This window comes from Lichenostomus cassidix, chromosome Z (genome assembly GCF_008360975.1).
Source record: "Lichenostomus cassidix isolate B80296 chromosome Z, HeHo_3.0, whole genome shotgun sequence".
NCBI lineage: Eukaryota > Metazoa > Chordata > Aves > Passeriformes > Meliphagidae > Lichenostomus > Lichenostomus cassidix.
Window position 1 is genome coordinate 52136277 of NC_139511.1, and position 24568 is coordinate 52160844.

General features: G+C 38.5%; 1 protein-coding gene across 2 annotated transcripts in view; it reads left to right on the forward strand.

Moving 5' to 3' along the window:
* SCAMP1 (secretory carrier membrane protein 1) overlaps positions 1-24568 on the forward strand; it is a 41413-nt gene that overhangs the window by 12169 nt on the left and 4676 nt on the right. The window contains exons 3-9 of one of the 2 annotated variants that reach the window (XM_085042976.1): positions 3675-3752; positions 10323-10421; positions 10749-10860; positions 14854-14982; positions 20643-20802; positions 22442-22543; positions 24331-24448. In XM_085042976.1, the coding sequence (XP_084899102.1) occupies positions 3675-3752; positions 10323-10421; positions 10749-10860; positions 14854-14982; positions 20643-20802; positions 22442-22543; positions 24331-24448 (798 nt within the window). The remainder of the gene's footprint in view (positions 1-3674; positions 3753-10322; positions 10422-10748; positions 10861-14853; positions 14983-20642; positions 20803-22441; positions 22544-24330; positions 24449-24568) is intronic. The other variant, XM_085042977.1, reaches the window with a different exon arrangement.

The following is a 24568-nucleotide window of genomic DNA, read 5'->3' on the forward strand; positions in this document are numbered from 1 at the left end:
GCTGGCTGCAGTAGATGCACCACAATAAGATAAAAGTTTTCTGCTGTATACAGCCTTCTACTGTTCTGTATATTGGCTTATGAAATTTTTTTGTATTAACTTTGTTTTAACTTCATTTTTTTGATTTTGTGCTGATGAGTCTAGTAAACTAATGTGATTTCAAATGTTATATTTAATTACTCCCTTATTTTTTGTGTTCTTTTTTTATTCAGTATTTCAATAATTTCTTGTTGAATTTTTACAAGAAATGTGCTTGCCACACACGTTTCCCTATTTTTTGTTCATCTGCACGGTATTTCGTGATACTTATTTCATCGGAGGACATGGTAACAATGAATTAGTTGACCAGTTTATACAAGAAGTAATGATATTTTATTTGTAACAATGTATTCGAGTCCAGGATGGTAACTGTGAAAGACTTGGCAGAGAGACTGTTATCAGGATGGCTTTATTACTGTATAAGTCAATTACTAATTACTGTATAAGTCAAATATAAGAAAGCTGATGTTCAGTTGCATTTAACATTGTTTTGTATGCATTTTTAGCAAGGGTGATTCTTGTTCAGTGACCATTAAAATACTGCTTTGCAACTAAATATATGCTTTAATGAAAAGTGGTTTCTGACCAGAAGGGTGTTTTAAGCATGCTTACGTACATGAATTAGTTTAAAATATGCAACGTATAATTTTTTAATTTTTGTGGTAATGATTCTTCTAAAGCTTTTCTATAGTGAACATTTTTAATTGACTCCTACGAATAATTTTGTGGCTATAGGTATTGTAGAAAACAGACTTGTTCTCATTTCCTCTATCTCTTAGGATTTTAGAGCTGATATGTGTTCTGTCCTGTTTTTTTTTTCTAGCTGTAAATAAGTTGACTGCAGCCATTAAGAAAGTCCTCTGCATACATCTGCAGATAAAGTTCCTGCTAACAAGACTAAGCTGATGCCATAATAGATACTGATTCTAAGAAAGTAGACTTTACTTTAATTTTTTTTAGCTTAATAATTTCTACATTTACTTAAGTGTAGATTAAGTCACTTACTGTATTTTTAAAAAATTTGATATATATTTAATAGAGCCATAGAGGTGCTTTGGTTGGTAGGGACCGTAAAGATTGTCTAGTTCCAACCTCCCTGTAGAGGACACCTGCCACTAGACCAGGTTGCCCCATGCTCCATCCAGCCTGGCCTTGACCCCTGCCAGCGATGAGGCATCCACAGCTTCCTTTTCCAGTATCTTATCACCCTCACAGTAGAGAATTTATTTCTTATATCTAATCTAAACTTGCTCTCTTTCAGTTTGATTCCATCCATCCCTGTCCTGTCACTGCATGCTCTTGCAAAAAGTCCCTTTCCACCTTTCTTGTAGGCCCCCTCAGGTACTGGAAGGCCACAATTAGGTCACCCCTAAGCCTTCTCTTTTTCAAACTGAGCAAATCCAATTCTCTCAGCCTGTCTTCATAGGAGATGAGCTCCATCCATCTGATCATCTTCTTCGTCTTCTCTGGACTCACTCCAGCAGGTCCCTGTCCTTCCGGTGCAGGAACCCCAGAGCTGGACACAGCACTGCAGGTGGGGTCTCACCAGAGCAGAGCAGAGGGGCAGAATCCCCTCTCTTGCCCTGCAGCCCACGCTGCTTTGGACGCAGCCCACGACAGGATTGGCTTTCTGGGCTGTGAGTGCTCATGGCTGGACCATGTCCAGCCTCTCACTCCCAGCACCCCCGGGTCCTTGGCAGGGCTGCTCTGATCTGTTCATCCCCAGCCTGTGTTGATACCAGGGTTGTTCTGAACAACAAATACCAGGTGCAGTATTTGGCACTTGGTCTTGTTAAATCTTGTAGGATTCCAATGGCCCCTCTCTTGGAGCTTGTCCGGGTTCCTGCTGATGGCATCCCATTCTTCAGCTGTGTCAACTGCATCACTCAACTTTGGGTCTTCTGCAGATTTGCTGAGGGTGCACTCGATTGGTCTGTATCATTAACGAAGATATTAAATAAAACTGGTCCCAATACAGTTGCCACTGATGTCCCAAATCACCTCCCTGTCCTCCATGTGCCTTAGCAAAGCCTTTATGAGGATCTGTTTCATCATCTTCCCAGGCACAAAGGTGAGGCTGGCAGGTCAGTAGTCCCTAGGATCCTCCCTTCTTCCCTTCTTAAAGATGGGTACCATATTTCCCCTTTTCCAGTTATCTAGGACTTGTCCTGAGGGCCGTGACTTTTCAGATGTCATGGAGAGTGGCTTGGCAGCTACATCAGGCCAATTTGCGTAGGATTCTGGGATGCATCTCCTTGGGTCCCATAGACTTACATAAATTTAGGTTCCTCAGGTGGTTATGAACCTCATCTTCTCTTACAGTGGGTAGTACTTTGTTCTCGCAGTTCTCCTCCTGTCATCCAGCCACTTCAGAGGTGTGGGAAGAGAGGCTGCATGTGAAGACAAAGGCAAAAATGTTGAGTATCTCAGCCTTCTCTTCCTTCATTGTTACCAGTTTCCCATTCTTACCAGCAGCATTATCAGGGATTACACCTTCTTTGGCCTTCCTGTTCTTCTTAACATAACTGTAGAAGCCCTTCCTGTTATTCTTTGCATCCCATGCACAGGTTTTAAATCTATCTGTCTTTAAAAGAGATGTGAATGTAAAATATATGTAAATGTATATTCTTACTTTCTTCTCAGTCTTTATCGACTCCAGTTTGCTTTCTAATATTGAACTAGACTGTCGGAAATAAGAAAATACCTACATATTAACTTAACAGTTATAAAATACATAAATATATATTTATTGCTCTCTTTTGCGTTTCATGGACATATTAAATATTGCACATTTCTTAGTCTACATAAGCATAAATGTAACTAACAGTATTGAATAAATGGATTTAATAATTTTCAAGAAAGCCTTACTTTTATCCATTGTCATATTCTGAAGGTGCAAAAACTTTAAGGCACAGAAACAAAATGGTGGAACCAGGCATCACGTGGAATAAATACAGGGTTTTTTCAAACTAAGTTGGTGTGATCCATTGTGGTGGGCACTTCTGCTCTTCTGCAGAACAAAGCCTGTCTGTGTCTTGCACAGAGAAATGTTTTGTTCCTGAAATCGTTTTCTCAAGCTAAATCTCAAGGAGTCTTTCTTGCTGTATAGTTAATTGAGAAAGAGAAAATTACACTTTTTTCCTTAATTTTACTAGTTCAGGTGGAAGCTGAACCAGAAGTGCTTTTGGCGTTATGGAACTCTGTTTCTTCAGCTTCATTTTTGAAATGCTTTGTCTGTTCCTGATGGGCTTGAATGTACTTCTGGGTAGGGAAATCCAAGAGTTACAGAAAGCTCTTCTGTTGTGTTTTTTGAGTGGGTAGGTATGGAGTTCAGTGCCCAACATAGTATGATAGAGTTTTTTTCCCCTTCTCTGATGACAGCTTTCTTCCTTATAAATCAAATGTATGACAGATGGGCTTTCTGTTATACTGTGTTAATCTAGGTTTATAAGAAGCTCAGAATGAAATTATGTGATTTTGGAGATAAAGAGGTGAATGTTTACAGACTTTTTTAGTGAAAACAGACCTTTTTTACTTTGAAAGAAAATCTGAGTTTTATGTGATATAATGATATGGGCGTCAACTTTCTGACTATATACACATGCATAGATTTACACAACTGTTTTCTCTTCTAGGATCCTTCTGTTACACAAGTGACAAGAAATGTTCCTCCGGGGCTTGATGAGTACAATCCATTCTCTGATTCAAGAGCAGTAAGCACGCTTATTTCTCAATCATGCTGTTAATCTTCTTCAATTGGTGAGGTTTTATTTTCACAGTTGGGACCGATGATATAAAATGTATAATGGGCTAGCTACAGGTAGTGGAAGATGTGTAAGAAAGTCCCATTAAGTATTTGGAGGATGCATTGGCAAAGTTGATATAAGAGAACTTTGACTTGTTAAAGAAGAGTGGCCCTCTAAGAGGGACCAAAACGGAATTGAGTTTTTTCGCTGTTTAGTTCTGTCCTTACGGTTTTCTTCATTTCACTGGCATTGAAGCTTATAAATGTAGCACATTTCCCCAGGGTATTGCTTTTGATTTCCTTTTCACTTTATAAAAGTGCTGCTCAGAATCAGGAAAATGGTGTGTTTAAATACCAGTCCACAGGCTTTGAGTAGTGGTGCAGTAGTAAAAGGAAAAATTTATGTCAAAGAGACAACAGTTGTGTTTTGCCTCTAATTTGTATAGTTTCAATATATCTTGTGCTTTCCCATTGTGGGGAGCAATACAAGAAATGGGATTGTAAACTCATACTGTAACAGCATTTTTCGGTGACTGCTTTTGATAGTGAAGATCTAGTGCAAGATTAGCAAAATGTGTGGCTGATTATTTTCTGTCAATACAATTTATAAACATTTAAATACTGTGTTCTTAAAATGCACTCTTATTTTTTATGACAAATCAGGTAGTGCTGTTAGGGAGTACTCATATTTGAGTATTTGCAATGCCATGCGATGGAGCAACAGAATTCACTCATGAGAGAGGAAGAGCTATAAGTTAATTAATACAAATCACCATTTTAATAAAGTTGCATAGAAAATGCAAAGTTTGGTAGTTAAGTGGTTTAATAAGTTTCAATGGTGAGGTACATTTGATTACTGCCTAGAGGACATGGTCAGAAAAACCTGATAGGAAGACCCTCATGTTTAGTCATGAGGTTCAGAAAGGGCCCCGTTGCATTCTGGACTCTTTCCTGAGAGAGGGTGTAGGTATGTGTGGATCCAGTCTCAGACTTCGTCAGTGATTTATGTCTAAAGGACTATATGAGCACAATCAAACCTTTCCATCACTTAGCTAAGATTTCAAAGTTTAGCATCAATCACTGAAAATCTGTTGTGGCAAGGAATCTCTCAGCTTCTGGGAGTAACCCTGAGAGGTGTCCCTGCTCAAGGGGAGGTCCTGGTGTGTAGCCCATTGCTGTGTGAGAGAGCTCAAGGTGCCCTGGGGTGTGCAGTCTTTATACAAGTAAGATGATTGACTCGTGGTCATGTTTGCACACCAATTACAGAACTTTGTTTCTTCCAAACTTGGCTTGAGTCAAATCTTTATTAGCCCTGTGGTTAGGTGGGTGCATTGCTCAGATCTAAACACAGTAGAAAAACACAGAAGTCTGCAGGAAACCAAATTGACCATCCATACCTGGCGTCTTTTGGAAGTTTTAACCTGTCACCATCCATATGAGGAAATAAATTCAAGAGAGAACTTCGTTTGAGTACTTATCTCTAGTCAGCTGTTGAAAACAAGTTTAATTAGATGAATGTTTTTGACTCTATTCTGATTATTTTTAAGCTAGTTATTGCTGAAGCTTAGGCCGCAAACTGCAAACTTTCACCTTGAAAAGCTGAACTAAATTTGAATTGTTACTTTATTTTATGAAGGAATCCTCTAAGATAAATGGAAACTGAAAGATTAAGAAACTACAACTGTCAACAGAAGCTGTGATCTGGATAAAACCAGCTACAGATAAAGAATCCTATAAAGAACTAGTAGGCCCCAGATCAGAAATCACATGGGACCAAAAGGCATATGCAGGGTGCCTAAAGAGCATTTAGAGAATGAGTTCATAAGTTGTAAAGGTATTAAAGCCAAAGGGATTTCTTTGTTCTAGATCTCTCTGGAGGCACCCAGCTCAAGCGGTGCTTGCTGTGGTGCCATTCAATTATTAAATTATTTTTGCCTGAAAAATTGAACATGAACTCTGCTGTGGGGAAGCTAGTGAATAAATTTCTTCAACACAAATTCTTCCCTTTAAGAGAGGTCACAGTGATTTGCTTTGTCTCTCAGTGCTGCTGTGACTGCAAGGCATGAAATAGATCAACTGGGGTAGAAACAGAAAGGGTTGTTGTAGAGTGGCATTTGTTGAATTTCACAGTATCATATATAAATGTCAATGAGGAGTCAATACGATGGATCTGTGAAGTAAAGTTCAGTTTAACTATGAAGTAAAAACAGTTGACATGGTTGTGTTTTTCAAATGTGGTGAGACAACATGATACGGGATTATCCATTCACTGATGGTGGGAGGTTATTGCAGTCCTCACAATACAATTGTGAGTAATTAACGTTAAGAGTTATACCCTTCAAAAGACAGAATTACTGACTACCTGTCTTGTGAATGACCTGTCAGTCCCCTGCAGGCTGTAAGTTACTCATCCATACGCAAGTCCTTAAGCCACCAGTAGCTCTTGGTGTCAAGGTTTGACCCTGGCCAAATGCCAGGCACCTATGATACCTGCTCTCTCTGCTCTCCCCTGCTGCAGCTAAGTAACTAAACTAACACACACACACAGGACTCAAGCATTGAGATAAGGAACCGGTGGGAAGATACACTAAGAGAAAAACAGGCTGACAACTTAAAAGTTGCAAAGTGATTTATTAACCTAAACAGAGTCAGAGGATAAATGAGAAGTAAAAATAAGCTCTTGAGACACCGTTTCTTCGCTTATCCCCCTCCCTCTTGAGACACCATTGCTTGTCTCCCTCCCTCCTTTTCGCCAATAGCACAAGGGTGGGGCCAGGGTAATGGGGTTTTTTCTTTGGTCAGTCCATCACTGAAATTTCTTCCACTGCTCAGGGAGAGGAGTCCTTTACTTAGCCATGGGGTCCCTCCCAAAGAAGACAGTCCTCCATGAACTTCTTTGGCATGGGTCCATATCTCATGAGCAGCAGCCTGCCCAAATCTGCTGCAATATCAGTCCTCGTCCACAGGGTGCAGACCTCCAAGCCAAGACCAGGCTGTTCCATCTCAGGAGCAAGGCCTTTCTCTCTACTGGGACTCCCACTGGATCACAGCTTCTTCCAGGCATCCACCCACTGTGGCTTGGGCACCTCCCCACGGGCTGTGGGTGGATCTCTGCACGCCTGTGGACTCCATGGGCTGCAGGGGGACTTCCTGCTCCCACCATGGTCTTCACCACAGCTAGCAGAGGGTTTTCAGCTCCGGTGCCTGGAGTACCTCCTCCCCCACTTTCTCCACTGACCTTGGTGTCTTCATGTTGTTTTCCCTCACATATTTTCACCTCCTCCTCCTCCTCTTCCAGCTAAAAAGAAGTGTGTGCTCACGTTGTTTTGATTTCTTCTTAAATATGTTATCACAGAGGTGTAACTAACATCTCTAATTGGCCCAGGCTTGGCCAGCAGTGTGACCATCATCTTCAGAGCCATCAGAGATTAGCTCTACTGGACATGGTAAAAGCTTCCAGAACCTTCAAACAGAACACACGAGAGCAATCTTTGTAGCCCATCCGATCCTCTAGCAAAAACTGGGCTAAGCAAAACCAACACATGAACATAGGGATGTGTTTTCTCCCAGCCCTTCAACCACTTCTTCAGGCCTACCACAACAGCTTTTGAAGGGTTTAAATTTACCCTAGATGCTTAAGATACCTTTCTGGTGTTCTGGGCTAAGAAAACCAGCACACTTGGACAGGCAACCAACAGCACCTGGACAGATTGGTATGATAAAATATGCCAGGTCTAGGTTGCAAGGAATCTCTGGAGGTAATAGTTTTCAATCTCCCGTAATAAAAGTTGGTCACTTAGTCTTATTGCTCAGCATGTTGTCCTGAGGAGTCTTGAATTTCCCCCCTAATATTTAATTACTTTGCTGTGTTCCAGCAAGTAACAAGTGGTGTAATAAAAGCAGCAGCATCGTTTCCCAACTTTTCCATGTGTATACTGATCCATAAAGGAATCAAAATGTGTTTCATTTCATATACTTAGTAAATTCTGTATTTATTAAGGCAGAATTCTTAAACTTTAATCTGAAATGTAAGCCAGACTTTGCCCCATTCCAGGAAATATTCAAGGTCAGGTTCGACAGGGCTCTGAGCAACCTGGTCTTGTTCAAGATGTCCCTGCTCATTACAGTGGGGTTGGACCGGATGACCTTTGAAAGGTTCTTTCCAATTCAAACTAAAATATGATTCTACGGAGTATGAAATAAAGAAATAAATTTTACAGGATGACTGTGACATTTTTCTCATGTAAGAAACATGGATCAAGTATTGTTTTTAAGTTGTCATTATGCCTGTCATGAAACTAAGTGTTCCAGGTTCCAGAAGGATGGAAGGGTTGGACTGTTAAGTCAAGGAGCCATAGAATAGTTGGTGTTGGAACATACCTTAAAGGTTGCCTAGTTCCAACCCCCTGCTATGGACAGGGGCACTTTCTACTAGACCAGGTTGCTCAAACCTCCATCCAACCTGGCCTTGAACACTTCAGGGATGGGGCATCCACAGCTTCTCTGGCCAACCTTTTCCTGTGCCTCAGGTCCGTCATGATAAAGAACTTCTTCCTAGTATCTAATCTAAACCTGCTCTCTTTCAGTTTAAAGTCATTTCCCTTTGTCTTGCCACTATATGCTTTTGTAAAAAGTCCCTTTACCAGCACTCTTGTAGGCTCCTTTCAGATACTGGAAGGTGCTGCAAAGTCTCTCCAGAGCCTTCTCTTCTGCAGGCTGAATAAACCCAACTCTCACAGCCTGTCCTCACAGGAGATTAGCTCCATTCCTCTGATCATTTTGGTGTCCTTCCTTTGAACTCACTATGTCCATGGTCTTCTGAGATTGTGGGCTGCAGAGCTGGATGCAGTAATCCAGTTGAGGTGTCACATGAGCAGAAAGGAGGGGCAGAATTGCTTCCCCTGACATGGGCTGCTTCTGGTCAAGCTTCTTTTGATGCAGCCCAGGTTGTGGGCACAGTGTTAGAGCTTGAGAGTGTACTGATACAACTTCAGTACTTCCTGCTGCTAGAAAAATCCCAAACTGGGCAGCTATGTTTTGCAGGGCTTTTTGTTGACCATTACTTTGGTGGCTGAATGATTTTTCAAGGCATTTGAATACTTCTGTTTGTTTCATTGTAAGTAGATGTGGTATTTCTTTTGCTCTTCAGCTTTGATTAGGGTTATATAAATAAGTACTTCAGTTTGACAGGAAGTTTAACACCAGTGATGGGCTCAGGGACCCCTGTAGTCCTGTGACTTGCAGGCTTTATAAACTCTGAAGTTGTTCAAGATTTACTGTTTCAGCTGGATGCACATGAGTCAATGGGGCCTGATGGAATTTATCCCAGTGTACTGGAAGAGCTGGCTGATGTTACCATGGGTCCTCTCCATGTTATTTTTCAATGGTCTTGGGAGTCTGGAAAGGTACCAATTGACTGGAAGCTGGAAAATGTTGTCCCAGTTTTCAAGACAACTAAGAAGGAAGACTCTGGTAATTACAGGCCAATCAGTGTCACTGCAGTGTCTGGTAAAATTATGGAAGAGTTTTTTCTGTGAGCAAGGGAAAAGCACTTGAGATACAATGCAGTCATTTGTCATAGCCAGCATTGGTCCCTGAGGAGAAAGTCCTGCTTAACCAGTTTAAGCTGGGAATTGGACTCCATGATCCTTATAGGTCCCTTTCAACTGGAAATGTTCTATGATCACAATGTTTTCTTCACTAAGTCCTTCATTTATTGTAGATGATTTGTAAAAATAAATGATCTGTGCCTATTGTGCATTATGAGCTTTGAATAGTAACCTGGAAAAACACATTAAAGCGATATTGAACTTCCACCATTTAAGATAGTTTTGATCACATACAAATTTATTTCCCTTTGGACACATGATGAAGCTAAGTAAGTATGAAAACACCATAGTGTGTAAAAACATGCTCTCTTTTTCTGTAGTTAATGAAAGAAATACTACTATATTTCAGCAACAGGCTGTATCTTCTGAATACAATGGCTGAAATGCAGCTTATGCTGGCATTGCATCAATCTAGAAGAAATTCTGAAGTGACCCCTAGCAAAAATTGGTGAAATAGTCAAGCAATAGATTATGGATCTTCAATTTGAAAGTTTAATATGGTACATTACTCGTCTGGTTAGCCAGATGATATAAGTCTTTGTTAAGTAGAAGGCTCTGGAAGACATTATTAATAAATGACTTTGTGTTTCAGAATATGAATATGAATTGACTGTTAAATTCTGCAATTCTCTGAAACAGTAAGAGTCTGTATTAATATTCATGCCTAAACAAAATTAAAATTCCATTTACTTTTACTGAATCCTAAAATTCCTTGGCTGTGTATTGGAAGTAGTGCAGTATAAACTGCACCAGAGAATGTAGTTAATGTCTTATTTCTAAAGGTTGTAAATATTGCAAGCAGCATATCAAGTGTTCGGTTTATATCAGTAGCGCTTCCTTTAAAATAACTAGATAGGTTCTTACAGATACAATGAAAAGATGTTTATTAGAATAGGAGAATTGTCTATAATTGTCTTTTGGTTTCTTAGCCTCCTCCAGGAAATGTGAAAATGCCTAATGTACCCAGTACTCAGCCAGCAATAATGAAACCAACAGAAGAACCATCTTCCTACACACAAATAGCAAAGGTTTGTCTGCAACTTTCAGTAACTAGGTTCCTTTTAATAGAGTTATTTAAATGCAGTGCTGGAGTAATGTATTTTCTAAATAAGCATTGCTTTCCTGATTAAAAAATTAAATTAAAATTTTTTTAAAAATTAAATTAAATTTAAATTTAAAAATTAAATTAAAAAAATTAATTAATACTGCCTTTATGCAATTGGTTAATATGTGAATTTGTGCTATACTGGGTCAGTCTTCATAACTGGAGATGTTTAATAGTAGCAAAAAGACTTGGAATGTTTATGCTGTGTTCATTCTTTTTATCAGTATCTAGTGATGTTTGTTTTGTTCAGGAGCATGCCTTGGCCCAGGCAGAACTGCTAAAGCGTCAAGAAGAACTGGAAAGAAAAGCAGCTGAACTAGATCGCAGAGAAAGGGAAATGCAGAGTCTCAATCAGCAAGGGGGTATGCTTGAAAAATACACTTCAATATCAAAGAAATTTCATTTTTTCTAAGAAACTTTTAATTTTACAGTGACATTGTGAAGCAGATTGAAGAGGGATTTTTGTAGTGTCTTCAGGAAAAGAAAGTTTATCTCCCTTGAGAAAATGCATATAGCGAATAAAAGCTGTGCTGTCCTTTCAGATTTTCACTGAAAAAAAATTAAAATTAAAATTACAGCCTCTGTAGACCGTTATTCTCTTCTATTAGCTATTTTTATTCCAGATAAGTATCTGAGTAATACTAGTGACTAGAAATGGAGCATTTTGAGATGAAGTAAAACTAACTTCCAAAGTAACATCTCTTTGATTTCTCATGTGTCAGTATTTGCAGCTGTGGGAGAGCTTTCCTGGTTTAAAACATTTTCATATCTTTTGCTGTGTTACAAACATAATGTTTTACCTAAATAGCAGAAAGATCTTTTACTAATCTTTTATTAACTTTTTGTATTCTACAAACTCTGTGCTGTGCAAAACCAACAGCTTTTTACAGCAATTTCAGAAGTGTGAGAAGATTTACATCCTCTTAACTGAGGATAATTTGCTACAGGTACGTTTGTGGGAATATTCCTTTTCAAAAGGAGGAACTTCAGACTTAAGTTCAGAAAAAAACCCCAAAACCCAACAAAGCAAGCCCACTGTGTGCAAGGTTGATTTCATCTGGTCTTTTCACTTTTATCTACAATTCTGTTTTATTTTCACACATCCTGGTCTTTTTTTGAATATGCAGTGTTACAATTCCAAATTGCATAATTGCTTATGTCAGGGAATTTTGTAGAATAGAAAAAAATATTTCAGTTGGAAGGGACCTACAGTGAATCACACAATAGTTAGGGTTGGAAGTGGATTCTGGAGATCATCTCTTCCAAACACCTGCCCAGTCAGGGTCACTGGGAGGAATTGATAGAGGAACACATCCAGGTGGATTTTGAAGGTCTCCAGAGAGGGACACTCCATGAAGCCTGTTCCAGTGCTCTGCCACCCTCAAAGTAAAGAAGTTCTTCCTCATATTGAATGAAACTTCTTGCATTTTAGTTTTTTGCCATTGCTCCTTGTCCAGTGTCTGGGCAAAACTGAAAAGAATCTGGCACCATCGTCTTGGCAGCTGCCTTTGAGATAATTGCATTCATTGATGAGATCCTCTCTCAGTCTCCTTTAGACTAAACAGGCCCAGCTCCCTCAGTCTCTCCTCAAAAGAGAGATGTTCCAGACCCCTCATCATCTTTGTGCCCCTTCGCTGGGCTCTCTCCAGCAGCTCCTTGTCTCTCTTGTACTGAGGAGCCCAGAACTGGACACTCCACATGTGGCCTCACCAGGGCTGAAGAGAGGGGAGGATCAGCTCCTTTGACCTGCTGGCCACTCTCTTCCTGATGCACCCCAGGATCCCACTGTCCCTCCTGGCCACAAGGACACACTGCTGGCTCATTGTCACCTTGTGATCCACCAAGCCTCCCAGGTCCTTCTCTGCAGAGCTGCTCTTTAGTGGGGCAGCCCCAGCCTGTGCTGGCACTTGGGGTTATTCCTCCCCAGGTGCAGGACACTGCACTTGCCCTTGCTGAACCCCATTAGGGTTCTCTCTGTCCAACTCTCCAGCCCACCAAGGTCCAGCTGAAAGGCAGCAGAGCCTTCAGGTGTGTCAGCCACTGCCCCAGTTTTTATCATCAGCAAACCTGCTGAGGGTACCTTGTGTCCCTCCATCCAGGTCAGAGATGAGCAAGTTGAGTGAGAGTGGGCCCAGTATTGATCCCTGGGGAACAGTGCTGACTACAGGTGTCCAACTGGATTCTGCTTCTCTGATCATGATGCTCTGAGCTCTGCCATTCAGCCAGTCCTTGATCCACCTCACTGTCTGTTCATCTAACCCACATTTCTTGAGCTTGCCTCTGGGGATGTTAGGGGAAGCAGTGTCCAAAGCCTTGCTGAAGTGGAGGCAGACAACATCCACTGCTCTCCCTTCATCTACCCATCCTGCCATGGCATCACAGAAGGCTGTCAGATTGGTCAAGCGTGATTTCCCCTTGGGGAATTCATGCTGACTACTGATGGCCTTCTTTTCTTCTGCTGGGTGAGGACCTCCAGAACAGTCTGTTCCATCACCTTTCCAGAGGTGGATGTGAGGCTGACTGGCTGGTAGTTTCCTGGATCATCCTCCTCCTTGTCAGTTGTGAAGATACGAGTAACACTGGCTTTCCTGCAGTCACTGGGCCCTGCTCCTGTTTTCTGTGATTTTTCAAAGTTGGTGGAGAGTGGCTCAGCTACAGCATCTGCCATCTCCCTCAGAACCCATGGGTGCATCTCATCAGGGCCTGTGGATTTATTGGTGTTAAATCTGCCTAATCAATCTCTTACCCAACCCTTTATGACTTGAGGGAAGCCTTCCTTTCTCCAGCTTTCCTGTCCTAGCTCCAGCGTCTGGGATTCCTGAAGGCTGACCTCAGCAGTTAACACTGAAGGAAAAAAGGCATTCAGTAATTCTGCCTTCTCTCTATCTTCCATCACCAGGACACCCATCTGATTCAGGAGTGACCCCATATTTCCCCTGGTTTTCCTTTTGTCGCTGGTGTACTTGAAGAAGCTCTTCTTGTCCTTGATATCATTTGACAGATTTAATGTTAAGTGGGCCTTGGCTTTTCTTGTCGAATCCCTGAATACCCTGACAATATTCCTACAGTCCTCCCATGTGACCTGCTCCTTTTTCCACATCCCATAACTTTCATTCTTGGATTTGCGATTTACCAGAAGCTCCCTGCTTGTCCATGCAAGTCTCCTGCCCCCTCTCCCTGATTTCTTGCTCATGGGAATGCACTGGACTTGAGGAAGTGATGATTGAGTACTGACCAGCTTTCTTGGACCGCCTTCTCTTCTAGAGCCCTAACCCATGAGATTCGTCTAAGTAGGTCTTTGAAGAGGCTGAAGTTAGCTCTCTGGAAGTTTAGGGTTCTAGTCCTGCTTACTGCTTTGCTTCGTCTACATAGGATCTTGAGTTCTGCCATCTCATGGTCACCACAGCCAAGGCTGGCCCCAGCCTTCACATCTTCAGCCAGTCCCTCCTGGTTTGAGTGTACGAGGTCCAGCAGCACACCTTCCTTTGTTGGCTCTTCTACCATGTGCATCAAAAAATTATCTTCAGTCATCTGCAGGAATTTTCTGGACTGTGTGTGCTGGGCCCTGTTGTTTCACCAGCAAATACTAGGGTTGTTGAAGTCCCCAGGAGAACCAGGGCCTGTGACCATGAGACTACTTGTATTCAGCAGAACGTATACTCTAGCCTGTTACTAGATAAGCATACAGGAAATCCACGTGTCTGATCCTGTGTCCTTTGCAGTGTCCTCACTCTGTCACACAACTGTATGAAAATACAGTGATGCTGTAGGACATACTCTTGTAAGAAAAGTGTAGTTACAGACCATTTCAGTTACTGTTTTACTTGTTGCATTTTAGGTAAGTTTTGACAGGAAACTATATTGGAAGCTAGACCAAATTGTTAGAGACAGTCTGACAATAAAAGTATCAGGATTCTAATAACGAAGAATACTTTTCACTCCCCTGTCTTTCTGTTTAACAGACTATGTGAGTATGGTGAGACTTAAGGGAGTTAATCATTTAAAAGTCAAGGAATTCTTAGAAATTTTTTCCGTCCATATCTGTTTGCTTTGCAAAAAATTCTCTTACTTTGTATGAACTGTCAGATACCTGCTTAGTCTTTTATGTAGATAAAATATTATACTTTCCCTTGACCTGGCTACACTTAATTGTATTCATTCCTGAAGTTTATTTTCAATGTTATGTTGAGGATTGCTCTAAAAAATCCTGGGTTTTGGTAGCCCAAGATACCCATCCGTTTGAGAAACTCATGCATTAAACAGTTTGAACAAGTTCAAATGTTTATCACTTTCTAGTATACAGAGATTGGAACTACATTTTAAAGGCTTTTTTTAATTAATTTTCTGTTTTGCAGGTAGAAAAAATAACTGGCCACCTCTTCCTGAGAATTTTCCTGTAGGACCTTGTTTTTACCAGGATTTTTCAGTAGACATTCCTGTAGAATTCCAGAAGACAGTAAAGATTATGTACTATTTGTGGATGTGTAAGTATTTTCTTTTAAGAAAAACAAAGTGCCTATTCAAACTTGGTGATACATGCTTGCTACTTCGGCTCTTGGAACATCTGTGATGAAAAATTATTTTAAAACCAGAAGCCAAATGTTGAAGCGAAATCTTGTGGTTAGCTTCAGTTTTAAAAGTATTGAATTACATCATAAAAGCTTCCAGAGAAAAAAAGGAGGATTATCCTAGGGCAATTCAGTTCTAGTTTATTGCAATTGTCTGGTTTAAGTTTCTCATGTTGTAAAATGAACTTTGACCATTTATTAACTTTGAAATAATTTTACTGTTTTTAAAATCAGTTTATATATTAAGAAATAAAACTCACAATTAGTGTTAATAGACTTTTGAGTTCATGATGTATAATATCCATTTGCTTTAACATACATAGTTTTATATAGTTTAATATGTTTTTAATCTATAGTGGAGGCTTAATACAATTTTAGCCTGTTTTAAGAAATAGTGTCAATTAGCTGAAGAATCAGTCCATATTAAAACTGTCCTTTGTAGGCAAAGAATGCTCTGCACCATCCTTGTAGAATTAATTTTGCACTCACTTGGGTGCTGTGTTTTGGCTGGAGAAATGCTGAATTAAGCAAGCATGCAGGTACCACAGTTGTTTCTCCTGCCTTGTCCAATGTGATTGATGAAAGCCTAAATCTGAGGAAATTGCAAAGACTTACTTACTTTGATGCCTTGAATGTACTTTTAGCCTTCTAAGAAAATGTGGATTTCAGATGTTTTCTGTGCTGTTTTTCATAGCTTCAGATATTGTTAGGAAATCTGCATAATTTTACATGTTACTCTGGTAATCTTATTGCTGTGATTGAACCACATAATTGAAGCACATAAAATGAGCAGACAGCATTGAATCAAATCAGTTCCACTTCATCCTAATCTACAGCTTTTTATATTCATTGCTAGACCATTACTCTCCAATTACCAGCTGTAGAGCGTATGACTAGCCGCATTCATTAAGTTGACTGATAATTTAGATTTTTGTGAAATTTGAGGTGAAATACTCAAAATTTTAGGATGGTTACTAATTCTGGCCATTTCTAGGACTGAGTTCTGAAAGTGCACATTTCACACATGAGGTGAAGTTGGGCAGTGAGAATTGGAATGTTAATACTGTTTCTAATTTTTGTTCTTCTGGCAACAAGTAAAGGAAGAAGCAATGTTATATTATTTCAAAATATATAGGAGCTGTGCCTTTATTCTGACATGACAGCTTATCTAGGTAGCCTGAGGTTTCAAACAACTCTTCTTGCACTCTTTGTTCTTTAGCTCTGGTACTCTCTGACGTGTATATTATTCAGGAAGGCAAGAAAAGGGCATAACAAAGGAAAAGAAAGACAAAATACATTTCATGGTTAAAAAAAAAAGATAAAGAAGATGGAGTGTAGAGTCCATGCCTTGGGGTTGGCTGTTGAATCAATCCTTTTGACTTTTCTTTCCTAGGATTGCATCTGCGTGGTTTGGCTCATTTTTCATTGACTGTTTTTCCTCTGGGAAGGTATTTATTCCCATAGTAGACCTGTTTCTGCTTGCCACTCTACATTTGATTTCCTCTTCCACTACTTCCTATGTCTTGTAATGTCTAGGGGTTCGGTAAACATAATCAGGCGTGGATAAATCTAGTACTGCATTCTTAGCCTTTTATAAAGGAGGTCCTTTTCTTTTTTAGCATCCCTGGAAACAAACTTTCTGGTTTAGTTTTCTGTGTTTTCACAATTAGTATTAATTTTATATCATCTTTCTTGGGTTTTGTATCTCTGAGGAAACTTCTTTACCTGTTTAAGATCCATATTCTCTTTCTTTCATGAGAAAACAAAGTCCATTTGTATCCCTGTTTCATTAATTTATCTGTCTTTTCTCCTTTTGCAACAAAAGTCAGAGTTTCCCAATTCTTTGACTTGGTTTTATCTTTGCACATTTTTTCCCCTGGGGAGAGACTTTTTTTGTTTTTTAAACAGATTGAGTGCTCACATGTTTTTGTGAGCTATAACAGTCATTTAACAATGGCTTTTCACAGTTGCCGTTGGAGCTTTTCTATTCTGTCTTGGCTTTGTCACCATTGCTGCTTTAAGGGCTTGCACATGAAAATGACATTCCTAGCTCATTAGGACTGAGCACTGCTTTTTAGATCTTTTTATGCAATTATTATGTGCAGTGTCAAGTACAGTGCCTCTTGACTTGTGCTAGCAGTCAAAAATAGGCTCAAAAGCATGTGTTTTCCAGCTACTTTCCCCACAGGCTGATAGCATATGCTAAATAAACTACTGACTTTCAAAGAATATTTCTTATTTGAAGTTACAAACTGAAGAGATTCTGGTAGAAAAAAAATACCCTTAAGTGCCAACTCTTTTTCATCTCATCCTCTTGTCTGAGGATATGATAGATAGTATGTATATCTCAGTCTGTGTAGATGTTTGTTCCTGAGAACCTCCAGGAACATCTCAGTCTGTGTAGATGCCTGTTCCTGAGAACCTCCAACGATGGGCACTTCACAAACTCCCTCCAAGGCCGTTCTAATAGGTTGCTGTCTTTTAGAATTAGAAGATTTGCTTGGTATATAATTTAATTCTCAACTCCTGTGTTTGATCTTTCCTGTTCTATCCACTGTTGTTATGCAAAACACATTTTTCCCCATTAGTCATCTCCTTTTGCTTAATTGGCATAGTTTACTCAGCCATTCTTTGTGGGTGATGTTTTCTAGAGGTTTGACTGGTTGGTTGGTTGCTGTTTTAGAGATTCGCTGGTGGTCCACTCCATATTATTATGTATTTTTTTGTGTGTAGCATCAGGAAATTTAAAAAAAATACTGCCACATTTTAGATAGCACGTATTTATGTGCTGATCCAAGACTGTTTAATGCTTATGTTATGTGCTGATCTAAGTCTGTTTTAGAATCTATTTTTTCCCTGTGGAAGATATTTCTCCTTTTTGTAGGGCATGTTAGCACATGTCTCTCCCAAATACACAGAACAGACTAGGAACAAAAGCCTAAACAACATCTGAAGCTACTCAGTGCTCCAAGGTTGCGTGTGATCAAACTTCACTAGCCCAGTCCCTCGCCTGTGAGTTGCCTTGTGGCTTCAAAACACCCTGTTCTATATGCATCCCATTTGCCTTTAGGCAGTTCCAGTCCGGAGTGACAGTCATGTGCCCTAATGTGGACTTTGGTTTTCTGAGAATATAATCAATGAAACATTACTGAAATTAAACTTAGTACAAAAGTCAATTTTCATACAGTCTCAAATGGAATGTCAAAATAATCACCTCAATAATGTACATGTCAGACAGCTCCAGTACAACTTGTGGTCTTTACCTACAACTCACTTTCAGACATTTATGAATGAAAAAGTGTAGTTAATTACTCTAGGGAATATATCTGCATAGATTTCTTCTGTTCAAGGAAGTTTCAAGGAAGTTTATACCAAAAAAAGAAGTATAATATTAATATTATAATAATAATAATACTAATATTTATTAAACTAACGTAATTTCCCAATAGGCATGAATGCCTTTTTTTTCAACCTTAGTTGCTTTGACACATAAACTAGGAGAAGGCTTTCTTGAATCACACGGGGTACTCTACTGTTACAGCTGTGAAACTGTCATACAGAAATTGCATGTTGCAGGCTTCTGCCAAAGCCTTAGGTGATTTCACCCCCCCAGCTGGTCATTATTTTCCAATAACTTGTATTATGGACCAATTCGCTGATGCAAGTAAGTGGAAGGTACTTAAAACTGTTACCCTGAACATCCAAACACTTTTCTATTCATGAAAGAGCAAAGCTTGCCTACATCCTTTAGTGAAGGTGTTGGTTCAAAGGATAAATTGTGCCCTGTACCTTGCAGCAGGCAGAGTGAAAGGGCAAGTGCAATGAAGTGAGAATTGTCAGTTAAGTCTGCTGTCTTCCTCTATAGATTGTTAATACTTGTTTTGTACAGCTGACACACTCTGTTGCAGTAGTGAAGTAGACCCCTACATTGCTGGTTTTAGTATCAGTAGTGGGTGTGATTCTTCACCCTGTTCTGCACTGTTGGTGTTCTTTTAAAACTCATCCTGTTACCATAATTACAATTATATAAAAAAAGTAATTTTGGAAAGTTCAAGCTTCACCAGAGTTTGAATGTTTCTAGTAACATAGGGGGTCTCCCTGTTTTCCAGTATTGAGTAGAAAAAGAGAGAATACCCCTTTATTGTACTTACAAAAAAAGGCAGGAACTGGGATTTGTAGTTTCTTTTGCTTTATGAGGTATAAACACACAAATTCTGAAAGGAGTTGCTTTGCTGACCTCTTGGGGAAGTGCTAAGATATGTAGGTGCACTAATTGCCTTTCATTTAAAAGAAAACCATTTTTTGTTTCTGGTGACTGTCACAGGAAAATATGATTTATCTGAGGAAATGTTTTGAGTTTCATCAGTCTTTCGTGCAGTGGTCTGTGCATCTTGCTTTTAAGATTTCTTTCACACTGGGTTGATTTAGAGCTTGTTCAGGTCATAATTAAGACAACAACAAAGAGTTTGAGGATTCTCTTTTTCAGAATCTTTAGTATCTTGCCAAGTTCTGTTAACCTTGCCATCCAGTAGAATGACTAAAAGGTTTCTCTGAACTTACATTAAAAAAAAGTCATTGCTGTCAGGAGCAGTTTATGCAGTTATAAACTTTATCCTACTTGATTCTGATCCACAAGGAAAGGAATTGTTCTCTGAGGCAGCAAAATCCCTCCTGAATCACTGGTTATTGCTGAACAAAGAGAGAAATTGATGTTCATCTTTGAAGTCTAGCAGAACTAACTTATGTGCCAGATAGCATGAAGGTAGTAGTCGTAATGTTTCTTAATATTGCTATACTTTATTCTGTTCTAAGAAGTAAGCTTAATTAAAATAAAATATGAAGTTGTAGTTCAAATGCATTTTCTTTAGTAGAAATTGAACAGTTAACCTGTATCAAGGTCTGCCAATGAGAAAATGACGGTATTATCTAACCACAGACCACCAAAAAGGCAGATGTTCTAGGAAAGACCAGTGTTCTAAGAAATACTTGACTATACAAAATGTATTAAAGCATCTGGAACAGCTTCTTGCAGATCTTGTTTTACTGAGGAACATTTTTAGTAAGTGGGGGTTGTTGTTTTATTATATGGAAGACAAAGAGCTTTCCATTGAAAGATTATTTGGGATTTTTTTTTAACTTGACTGTGTACAGAGCTTATTTTGTGATGCACTTTATGCCATTTATAAGCTTTCTCTCAAAAATATTCAGTAGTTTAGTAAATATTTGTATTCAGTTATTACTGTAGAAAAATAATTATTGCAGCTGTAGAAACATATTTTTTCTTAATTTAATGTTTGAAAGTGTTTTATTTTTGACAGCATGTTTTCCATTCCCGGTTAGATGCTAGTACTTGAATTTTCATGTTGAGTTCTCTCGCTTGTAAATATAGGGTTTACCTGAAAATCAGAAAACTATGAAAATCAATTTGATTGCTAAGGGCACTGAGAGGGTATTGGTTATTGTCAGCATGCTGACATTTTGTTTGAAATGCTCAGTTTGGCTATACATGTAGCAATTGTAATAATTTATTGTATAAACATAACTTAATTAAGACTATTTTGCTTTTGCTTCTACAGTCGATACAGTGACCCTGTTTCTTAATATCTTTGGATGTTTGGCCTGGTTTTACGTTGATGCTACCCGAGGGGTTGATTTTGGATTGAGTATTCTCTGGTTCTTGCTATTTACCCCTTGTTCTTTTGTCTGCTGGTACAGACCACTTTATGGAGCTTTCAGGTAACAACCTCAGCTTGACTTAGGATATTTAAAAACTTGTCAAAATGGATTAACATTCCAGAATTTGCTTGATTAGCATGATGATAATCATTTAAAGCGCTTTCGTTAGAAACAAATAGGATGTTTGTCATAAGTTCGGTTGTTGAATTTCAAATATAGATGCCAATAATTAGTAATATCATGGAATATCCTTTAAAATATTTGCAGTTTCTACCACAGACAAAATATTTGTGGGAAATATTTTTGTTAAAGTTAATAAGGGCTAGTAACAGTAACAGCAAAGAAAATTCTCATTAATTCTCTGTCTCTTCACACCAAGAATTTCAGTAGGTTAGTAGTGGAGAGTGCCTTAACTTTTTGCTTCCTGAATTAACTTCATAAATAGCTACCCTTAAATTCTTGTATTTTTAAGTGATAAACACCTACAGTATCTGTAATTGAAACAGCCTGAGATTCTTAAGAATTAATAGAGCAGGTATATAGTAAATAAGCTAGTATTTTTCCTAGTCTTAGTAATCTTTGCAAACTTCAGGAGCATGAGCTGTATGGTTAAGGAGTACAATGGTGTGTTTGCTTGCAAAATTAAATTTTTTCTTGGTGAAGATCAGCACATAGTGATTTCAAATCCTGTACTCCTAAAGTATTTTTTTTACATTGAAGTTATTGAGGATGCTCTCAATTAAAATACCCATATTCGTGTGTAAAAAGATTGATGACCAGAAGTTGAACTGAAGTGTAACACTTAGACTATCTGAAGTGGTTTTTTTTGTTAACCAATGAGATATCGCTGTACCCACAAATCTCTGAGGAGTCGTAGTTTAACTTGCATTTCCTGTCTAGTAAAGCCATAGCTTTTCTTAGTGAAAATTGGTTGGTTGAGGAAGGAAAACTATTATTTCCATATTCAACTGTCAGTCAGTTGCTCAGCTGAAAATGAAAGTTATTGAACTGAACTGCTTGTATAGAAATTACAAACTCCCTTCTGCAGGAAGAGCCGTTAAGGACAAAATCTGTTTCTTAACTAAATGACTTCTACTTTCTTAAGAACTCTAGTAGCAAACATATGATATGATCATTGGTTTTGATAGCAATAAGTTGAGTCTTCATTGAAATTTTGCCTGTACATTTATATTTGGCTGGGGTTTTTTGATTTTCAGTCTTTGTAAGGCTGGCATTTTAGTAATTTAAATAGCAACTGTATTTTGTGTATTTTACTTTAAAATAACAGCTGCTTCAGTGTTCTGGTGTGCCCTGTGTTTCAATAATTCCATGTGAGATTTTATGTCCGTTCACAAGATAAATATCTTCCCGTGTTGCCAGCACTGTGAACTTCACCCTGAAAATTCTTTATACGAACTTAAATGGTTAGTTGAAGAGGCCCTGCTGTGGGCTGAACAGAATTATTCCCACCTTTCTTAGAGGTGCAGTGGCAAAAACACTATATTAAAGAAGAAAGAGCAGCTCTTGTAAATAAACACTCTACATAACCACAGAATTGCTGATACTTTAGGTTACTGTTGATAAATGAAAGTACTTTTCCTCTAGTTAATGCAGAAAAAAGTTAGAGTGGTACTACAGAATTTGAATAAAAATAATGAATTTTCTGTCTGCTTTAATCTTTCCCCCCCACCTCTTTCAGGAGTGACAGTTCATTCAGGTTCTTTGTGTTCTTCTTTGTATATATCTGTCAGTTTGCTGTACATGTACTTCAAGCTGCAGGATTTCAAAGATGGGGAAACTGGTGAGTATTATGTTTGCTGAAGTGTTGTACTGTCTGTAAGGCAAATACATTTGAAGGAACAACTGCAATACAGTCTATGTGTTTTCAAAAGAATAATCTTGTGTTCACTGCCATGTTACATTTAAATCTCAAAAGAAAGCATTTTTGGAGTGCTCTTCATTGGGAGAAGTGGGTGAAATGTATCCAAAGAATGGGAGCTACTTCTGTTACTAGGCTGGTCAAAATTTTATCCTTCAATTTAAACCACTTTGAACTACTCTTTTACACAGAGGTGTAAAGGACTTATTACTCATTCTGTATTTACGGTAAAAGAAAACAAATAAAAATTTAGACAATAATATATTGTTTGCATACTTTTGTATTGTTACCTATTTCTAATTATATTAATACACTTACTACTTACTGAGAAATTTGTAGCTAAAATTTGTAGGATGAGTCAACAAGGCATTTGGGTGAATATAGTGGTATATCTTTGATATTATTTGAGAAGTTCATTTGTCTGGGGCACCTCCATATTCTGTAATAAGTTGATTTTTCTGTTAAATGTTTGCAAATATATAAGATTTTACATGAAGCTTTTACTAGGATTTTATTAGGAGAAGCTATGGGGAATCAGTCACTGTCCTTGGAATAAAGGAATTAACTAAAAGCAAGGTGGTAGTAGTAGCTAGCTGGTAACATGCAGAATAATGAGTGGCAGTGCTGTAGTTGGGTAATGACACTTCCCTGTATCACTGCTTTTTGAAGCACTCCAACCTCCAAAAATATGCAAGGCAGACAAAACAGTATTGCTTTAGAACTGTTATGTAAGGAAAGATCCTGCTTTATTATTTTCGCTCTGGAATCCTCTATTTTGTTTATTCATCCAAGCCTGTGAATTGTACATTTAAGCATACTTTGGGAAGGAGTATGGAAAGTAGCCAGGTCATCAGAAAATGTTAAATACAGTTTGGATTTTGGGGTTTTGTGGTAGATAATGGTGGGATATAGTGGATATCAAAGCAGTGTGAAACCAGTATGGGGAAGTTTTAAGGTTTGGATTTACAGTAATTTTTTGCTTTTTTATTGTTGGTTGGTTCGTTGGTTGGTTTGTTGGTTGGTTTTAATAATGTGGAGGGATCTTTTTCATCTTAATGTACAGGGTTTTGTTTTTAAGGCAACCTACTTTTTTAGTTTTCAAGTCTGAAACTGTTGGTTATTGTTGGTGTTTCAGTTTTGAAGAATGGGGAAATGCTTGAAGTGGATACTGATTCAGCAGTTTTTTCTTTTAGTTCATCTGGTGCTCTCTACTTAAAAAAAATATCATGTTAACCTCAGTTGAGAAAACATCACTGTGTGGATACAATTAATTTCAGCTTCCCACACAGAAGCTGTGTATGTGTGTTACGTTTCTGTTCTATATTTGTGGAAGCCAGAAACTATCTTTTCAGGGATATTTTCTCTTCTGCGAATTCATGTAGTCTTAAATCACTCTGAAACGATAGTGTAACAAAAAAACCTCAAGTAGTTGATAAGTAACTCTAATTTCTCCACAATATTGCCCAAGGATAATATTTGCCACATTTTTCCTGTAGTTTCACTGCATTTTTTGTGAAAAAATGGAAACTAAGCTTTAGAAGTCTGTCATAGAACCAAAATATATTTATATAAAATTCAATGATTTTTCTTAAAAAATACTCAGAATTGTTCATAACCAGGAGGTTATAAAGTTTTCGTTGATGAGAGTATCTTTGGTTAAATGGGTAATGTGCTGCACTAGTAAAGTTTGTTTTTTCTCTTTCTTTCAGTGGGTGGATTTCATCTCTTACTGGACTTAATAAGAGTATTCCTGTTGGCATTATGATGATAATCATAGCTGCACTTTTCACAGCATCTGCTGTTATCTCACTAGTAATGTTTAAAAAGGTAAGGTGCATATTATTCCCCTCTTTTGTTTTGTATGTTTCATCTGAATTTTGCTTTCTGTCTTGAGAGAGGTACTCTTTCACAAAACAGTGGGGATTAAATTATGTTCTTTGAGGTGAG